We start from the raw sequence: 7,470 nt of genomic DNA, 5'->3' as shown, positions 1-7,470 counted from the left end.
AAACACAAAGTCCAGCACATTTTGAGCCATTTTATTGATGTCACAACACTTGATCTTATAAACGCTGCAGCCTCCCGTCCTGGGCCTGGCCAGTGCACGTGTGTGTGTGTGTGTGTGTGTGTGTAGGATGGGGTCGGGGAGGGATAGTTGTGTCTGAGCGGGTCAGGTCCTCGGCGCCACTGACGCCTCATCGCTGAGAGACGAGGAAGGGTGCCGAGTGAAACCTCCCGTCTGCTCCTTCGCTCTGAGTCAGTTAAACTCTGAGCCAAATGCTCTGCTGATATCTGCCATTTACAGTGGGGAATAAACCTCACCTCTCTCTCTGCTGCTTTCCTTTGAAATTGATTTAGTTGACCCATTTCCATTCTAGATTGTAAATTTAACTCGTTCTTGTTTCTTTGCTGTGTTTTTCTAAAACCCTGCTGGCATGTTATACTTGCATTCAGACACAAAGTGGTTGGGAGTCTATTCTTTTTTAAATTCTGTAGCAAATATCTGACTTATTTTCTGGAACTGGGTTCTTTTACAGTTGCTTGCGTATGTTGCGTAATCCTCTAACAAAAGCTGACAAGGGTGTGATGTTGTTTGTGTTTACTAAACCAAATTAAGCATAATGAAAGAATCAAATTATCATTCAACTTCTTAATCAGTTACAAATAAGTATGCATTGTGATTCAAATAAAACAACTGGATAAGAAATCAAATAAAATTATACTGTTACAGTAACATATGCAGTTTGTTGCAGACTCTGCCCAAATAATACTTTCCCAATCTCTCTTTCTTTCTTTCTTTCTTTCTTTCTTTCTTTCTTTCTTTCTTTCTTTCTTTCTTTTAATCATTCATTAATTTCCAGCATAACAGACTGTAAATATAGAAAGATAGACAGATAGACTTTTTAATATTTTTAGCTTAAAAAAATGTTTGGTGACCGAGTACCTTGTGCATTATTTCTTTGTTTGTGAATTTATTAGTAAATGTATTTATTTTTAAGACAGATTATATAAATTTAAACATTTTAAAACAATGTACTTAAAATAGCCTATAGTTTACGAGTATGGTTAAAATAAGACTATTTTTTATAAGGTATCAAAAAATTATGAGGTATTATTTAGCCTATTTATTTATTTTTACATATGTATTTAATGTCAGTGTTTTATATCATCATACATGGTCCAGCACAAAATATGAATATGTTACTTTCATTATTGTGTGTCACATTTACATTAACTTATTATTTGATACTATCTTAATGTATCAGCCTATTTCTTTAATGTTTCTTTATTTTTAAACTTTTCTTGGCACCGTGGCGTGGCTTAGGCTATTGCTGCTAGTTCAACACATGATGTTGTTTTATGCATTGCATTTATTAGGCTACTTTTACATTAGGCTGTTATTTGCTTAAGATTTTTCGAATTTCTTTCTCTCTAACGAGAGAAAACGCAATTTCATCATAAAATAGCCTAACTTATAGGCTACAGCACGTAAATTTCATGCTGAAAAAGGCGTTTAGAACTGAAGATTAGTCTTATGCACAATTTTTATACGCATTGATGATGCTGCACTATATTTTCTGGGATAAACTCGGACATATATGATCTTGCTCGGGCAAGTCTGTGAGCGCAGAGTCAAACGCATTGGAATGGAAATTAAGAGCCCTCGAATCGTCCAACTAATAGACAGTTGTTCACACATTCACATCCGTCCATTAAAATATCAATTAATCCGTACAGGGAAAAACACAGGTCCTGACATGTCACGACAGATAGAGAATTTTCGTGTTTAACTTTTAAAATAGTAGGCTACATCTCCTGAAAATATTAAATACAAACGCGAAAAACGCTTACATCATCGTGTATACAGTAGTATTAGTGTATATAAATAGCCTATATAAAAGCAAGTTTATAAATGAAAAACGTATTATAGCAGAGCTCTATCAATTTAAACCTTCCGTTTCTGCAGCATTATTTATGGCTGTGATGTGCGAGACAGTGCGACTATTTTTAATGTCCGCTTTGAAAGTAAGCTACGCGCTGTTTCTCAGTAGTTCCGCTTGCAAATATTTTTGTTTGCTTGTTATTTTTATATTTCGTTGACTAATCCTGTGTGTTTTCCTGTGGAAGCTGCAGTGCAGTGCGGGTGAGAGGAGGGGTCACTGGGGTAGAGGGGAGGGGTCAGGGGTGAGGGGAGGGGAGTGTGAGATCCTGAGGGTTTAAAAGCCACAGTTTGTCCAGCTGAAAGTGTATTCTGACCTGAACACATCACAAGCAACTTGTCTGTGATCATTTAGATCTCTTGTCAACGGATACTTTAAACACTTAAAGATTTTTAGAGGAATGAATGCCATGGACAACATGACTGCTGACTACAGCCAAGATTACTACGACGATGCAGCAAACAGCTCAATGTGTGACTATAATGAGTGGGAACCATCATATTCACTGATTCCTGTGCTCTACATGCTTATCTTCATCCTGGGCCTCACTGGTAATGGTGTGGTCATCTTCACGGTGTGGCGGGCCCAGTCCAAGCGCAGAGCTGCGGATGTCTACATCGGAAACCTGGCTCTTGCTGACCTGACCTTTGTGGTGACTCTGCCTCTGTGGGCCGTCTACACTGCCCTGGGATACCACTGGCCCTTTGGCGTGGCCCTCTGCAAGATCAGCAGCTTCGTGGTGTTGCTCAACATGTACGCCAGTGTCTTCTGCCTGACCTGCCTGAGCCTGGACCGCTACATGGCCATCGTGCACTCGCTCACCAGCACACAGCTGCGGACCAGAGGACACATGCGGGCCTCGCTGGCCACCATCTGGCTCCTCTCAGGTGTGCTGGCTGCACCCACCCTGCTTTTCCGCACCACAGTGTTAGACGACGAAACCAACCGCACCTCCTGCGCCATGGACTTCAGCCTGGTGAGCAAACAGGGCCAGGAGACCTTTTGGATTGCGGGCCTCAGCATCTCCTCCACGGCTCTTGGCTTTCTGATCCCCCTCCTGGCAATGATGGTGTGCTACGGGTTCATCGGCTGCACCGTCACACGTCACTTCAACAGCCTTCGCAAGGAGGACCAGCGCAAGCGGCGCCTGCTGAAGATCATCACCACATTGGTGGTGGTGTTTGCTGCGTGCTGGATGCCCTTCCACGTCGTGAAGACCATGGACGCCCTCTCGTACCTGAACCTAGCGCCTGACTCCTGCACCTTCCTGAACCTCCTGCTGATGGCCCATCCCTACGCAACCTGCCTGGCGTACGTCAACAGCTGCCTCAACCCGATCCTCTACGCCTTCTTTGACCTCCGCTTCCGCTCTCAGTGCCTCTGCCTCCTCAACCTGAAGAAAGCCCTTCACGCCAGCCCCGCCAGCTCCCTCTCTTCACAGAAGACCGAGGCGCAGTCGCTGGCCACTAAGGTGTGAGGAGCTGGTTGGAAGGGTGACACAGATTTGGGGTAACAAGTCAACAACCTCCCTCAAACTCTTACATCCTTCACAAGAACTCAAAGGTAACTCTGTTTGTTGGGGACAAGAAGACTTTCCTTTTGTATCTGACTGTGGGAACTTGAGGAACCAGCTTCTCCTGTCCCGGGACTATGCGTTGGTACTCTGTGTAATATAAAGGAGAGCGTTCTGGTTCTGAAGAACTTGATGCAGTCTGTTTGTCCTGGTGTCTCTGAGACCACAAGCAGCTTCTGGAAAGCAGACCCCCCCCTCCGACAGCTGCGCTCCAGACGTGCGGGACACAGTTGAATGTACATTGAGGAGGACGAGCGAGGGCTTTTCTGCTTGCCTCTGCATCTCTCCCGGCTCCAGAGATTGAGCTTCACAGACTCTGCTGTTACTTTGGAGCTGCAGGGGGGTGGGTGGCCCACGGAAGGCTTTGAGAGCAATTTATGAACTCTTTACTTTTGAAACTGTATTAGTGCATTTAATCATGCTCCTTACCCTTTGGTTGCTTGTTTTTTTTTTTTTTTTATTAAGCACTTGTTCGTAAGGGGCAGTGATAAGAACCCTGGTGGCCAGTCTGTCTTATCTAAACCGTCAAGATAGGGGAGGGAGGGATGGGAGCCTTACATGAGAAGAAGTGTTGCAGCTTGATTAAAGACTTTCAAGGGGGGAGGTGGGTGTTTTGGGGAGACGAAAACAGGGGATAAAGGGAGGGGGGTAAACTCAGACAGACAGATGGCAGTTGACAAATGTTGTTGGGGAAAAGGGACGGCCAATTAATAGGTGGCAGCTTCGACAGATGAGATAGTGAGCGTGCGAGTGTGAGCTCATGAAATGTGTGCAAGTCAACTTTTATTTTGAAATTGTGGAAAACACTGCTGTATGATTATTTTATGCAGTACTTTCTGAATAAAATGTGTATTATGAATTTCTCGTGTATGCCTCTTGTTTTGTCATCCGTTAAAGCTCATGGATTCGGCTGGAATGTCTGCAGCATTCCCTCATGTGCGCTGTTTTTCCTGTTAACGCTGGGCTGAGGCTAGTTGCTTTGTCTTTTATTGTCCTCGGCCAGTTCAGAATCAAAGCAAGTGACTGACAGGAAATGCATGTTTAAAGCTGATTTCCTTGTGTTTCTGGTTTTGTACTCTTGGCTGCCTCAAACTATGTTGTGACGCAACAAAAAGAGCTCTTTAAAAAAAACACAAAATATCAATTTAATTCATTTAATTTAATCTATTACTTATATGATATATAAAATTATTAACATTAGAAAAATTCACAGTATCTTTTTGCATGCGTATAATTCATTTGGAATTTAGCACATGCACACAAAAAAAAAAAAAAAAAAAAAAAAAAAAACACCTTTAAAATAAAAACTGCTCTGCATATGGAGGGTCATCAGCCCCTAAACAGCCCACTAATGATTAAGCTCCCTAATAAGCTTTGGTTAGGACATAATCATTATCAGAGAGACTATGCTAATCTGTGGTAATTAGTGGTCTTTAGCATGGACTTATATTTGTCCTTCATAATAAAGGGTGTGGTTATCAATAACACTGATAACTATGTGCATCATACAGATGAAAAACACTTAAAACTGATGAAATCACAAATGAGTTTAAAACTTTATTTGCTTGTAGAATTTACCACAACTTGAAATGAAAAAAAAAAAAAAAAAAAAAGCTACTTGTTAACACATTTTGCCATTTGTGTAGCATTTCTTTCTTTGAATAAAAGCATCTGAATGAATTAATGTAAATGTACAATCTAAAAATGCTGGGTTGTTTTAACCCATGTTTGAGTCAAATATGGACAAACCCAGCCATTGTGTTGTTTTTTTTTTATACTTTTTTTAAACCCAACTTGTGTTTATCCATATCTGACTCAAACATTGGTTGAAACAAACCAGCATTTTTTTGAATGTAAGAAAAAACTAACAGGCAGTTGATAAATGAGTGAATTATAGTCTGTTCAGGACAGACTGAACATGCAACAGGGATTATGAGGCGGGCAAAACACACGTCTGTTAAGCGGGAAACAAAAAGCAGAAGCAAGAGGGTGGGGCATTAAGATAGCGGAGGAGAAGTGAAAGAATAGAGGGTGTTTCTTTTATATAAATGGCCCTTAGAGACAGAACAAGTGTGTTTTGTGTGTGTGTGTGTGTGTGTGTGTGTGCAGTTGCTAGCATGTGTGTGGGCTAGTGCCTAGTGGGCTAGTGGGTTTGTTTATTTGTTTTCTGTCAGGGATGTAAAGTAAAATATAAAGACAGGAGACTGTGAGCTTGCATTTATGGATAAAGAAATGAATGTGGATTTGAAGAACGACACTAGAACAGGGTAAAGTTAATCCATGTTTCTGGCGTCTGCTGCTAACATGTTCCATGTTTCTTTGCTAACAGCTGCAGTGTGTGGGCACAGATCAAATGTTGGGCTCAGTATTGCCCGCAGGTGTCAAATTATACCTTAGGTTCTCAAAGAAAATCTGGACGATATTTCTAGGAACATTTTCAAAGATGTTGTAAAGATTTCGAACAGTAATTTAATCTCCCTGCATAAATGTGAATTTCATGGTGTGAAGTTGCATATGTTAAATGAGCTGCTTCCTGTGCTTTAATGTGAAACATGTATATGGTGGAAGTGGGAAACCTGACAGTGTCAAATCAGAGCATGAAATAAAACATTAAAAAATCTTTTGTAACCATTTAAAAAACAGTGAATCTCTACACTTCCTGTACACATTTTCGTTGTCTAAACATATTTTTTTCTTTGTTTATCTTGACATTCTGCTTTTTTTAAGTGTCTCATGCTGATAGAATTAGCTGATGTATGTAATTTTTTTGGATATGAAAATATTTTTTTCTGCTTTCCCAGCTTAATATACTCTAACAGAGAATAAGGAAGCCATTTGTGAAGTTCCAAAATCTGTAAATACTGGAGAAGCTGCTCACTCCAGAACAAATGGGTGGAGCTTACGCAGAGGTGGACAGTATTGGACATTTACTTGAGTACTGTACTTAAGTACACTTTTTGAGTATCTGTGCTTTACTTGAGTATTATTTTTTCTGGAAACTTTTTACTTTAACTTCACTACATCTGAAAGACAAATATCATACTTTTTACTCCACTACATTTCTGTCAAGGTCCTTGAGTAGAAAGTAGTAACGTCAGTCGGGATGATTTTGGTTGCGGGGGTTGCATTTTGGTTGTAAATGAAAGTCGAGTTGACGTCGATCCGACTGATGTTGGTTTCTGATGACAACCCGTTTCGGTAGCATAATTGCGTTTTAGCATCAAATAAAGTTAAGCTTCTTGTTTCTGAATGCTCAATAGCGTCTACATTGTGTCATGTGATATAATTTAATGATTACAGCCACTGATTTGCCAGTGGCTTATCGCTATATACGCTTCAAGTAAATGAGCCAACAGCCATCGAGTGTGTTTGTTTGTTAGTTTTAATTATATAGGCTACTTCTGTTTTGCTTTGATGGTCTTTTAAAATAGTTTTTTTGATAACTTGTATACATTTTCAGTTATGATTATTTCATCATTCTCTATTGCTTTCTCAGTTGGTAGCTGCATAACGTCAACCAGATATTAAAACACAATGAGAAATGTTTAAAAATGTAACTTCTTCTTTTTCCGTAAATCACACAGTGCTCTTTATGATTAGAAACATGGTGAGATGGTGAAATTAGCAACCCTGCATCACTTTAAGGTAGGGGTGCACCGATATGTATACATTTTGGCCGATACCGATAATAACCGATAATTCTTTATATTTGAAAGCCGATAACTATTATATTGACCGATAAATCTAAATCCAAATTTTTAAATCATTTTGAGTGCCTGATTACAAAAAACAAAAGTCTCAAGTACCAATCACATAATTATAATGATGTTTTAATTTTAATTTTATGTAGCCTATGACAGACTTGCATATTGCACTTAACTGTATTTTCTTTTCAAAGTGATTTCTATCTTATTTCAAGCAATTCAAAACCATCATGGCGAACAGAGCACATCTGAACTGTCTC

At 40.0% G+C, this 7,470-nt stretch overlaps 1 protein-coding gene across 1 annotated transcript; it reads left to right on the top strand.

Annotated features, from left to right (window-relative positions):
- The first annotated feature begins 2,272 nt into the window (after positions 1-2,272).
- Positions 2,273-4,357, top strand: aplnrb (apelin receptor b). The gene has a single exon (XM_081353979.1). It carries the CDS (start codon positions 2,334-2,336, stop codon positions 3,408-3,410), a length of 1,077 nt encoding a protein of 358 aa, XP_081210105.1. The 5' UTR covers positions 2,273-2,333; the 3' UTR covers positions 3,411-4,357.
- Positions 4,358-7,470: the final 3,113 nt, after the last annotated feature.

This window comes from Scardinius erythrophthalmus, assembly GCF_964197995.2.
Source record: "Scardinius erythrophthalmus genome assembly, chromosome: 23".
NCBI lineage: Eukaryota > Metazoa > Chordata > Actinopteri > Cypriniformes > Leuciscidae > Scardinius > Scardinius erythrophthalmus.
The sequence above is the reverse complement of the archived record's forward strand: the minus strand, read 5'-3'. Positions and strand labels throughout refer to the sequence as shown.

Coding starts and splice junctions, on each gene's coding strand:
- aplnrb (XM_081353979.1), top strand. CDS start 2,334: ATGAATGCCATGGACAACATGACTGCTGACTACAGCCAAGATTACTAC.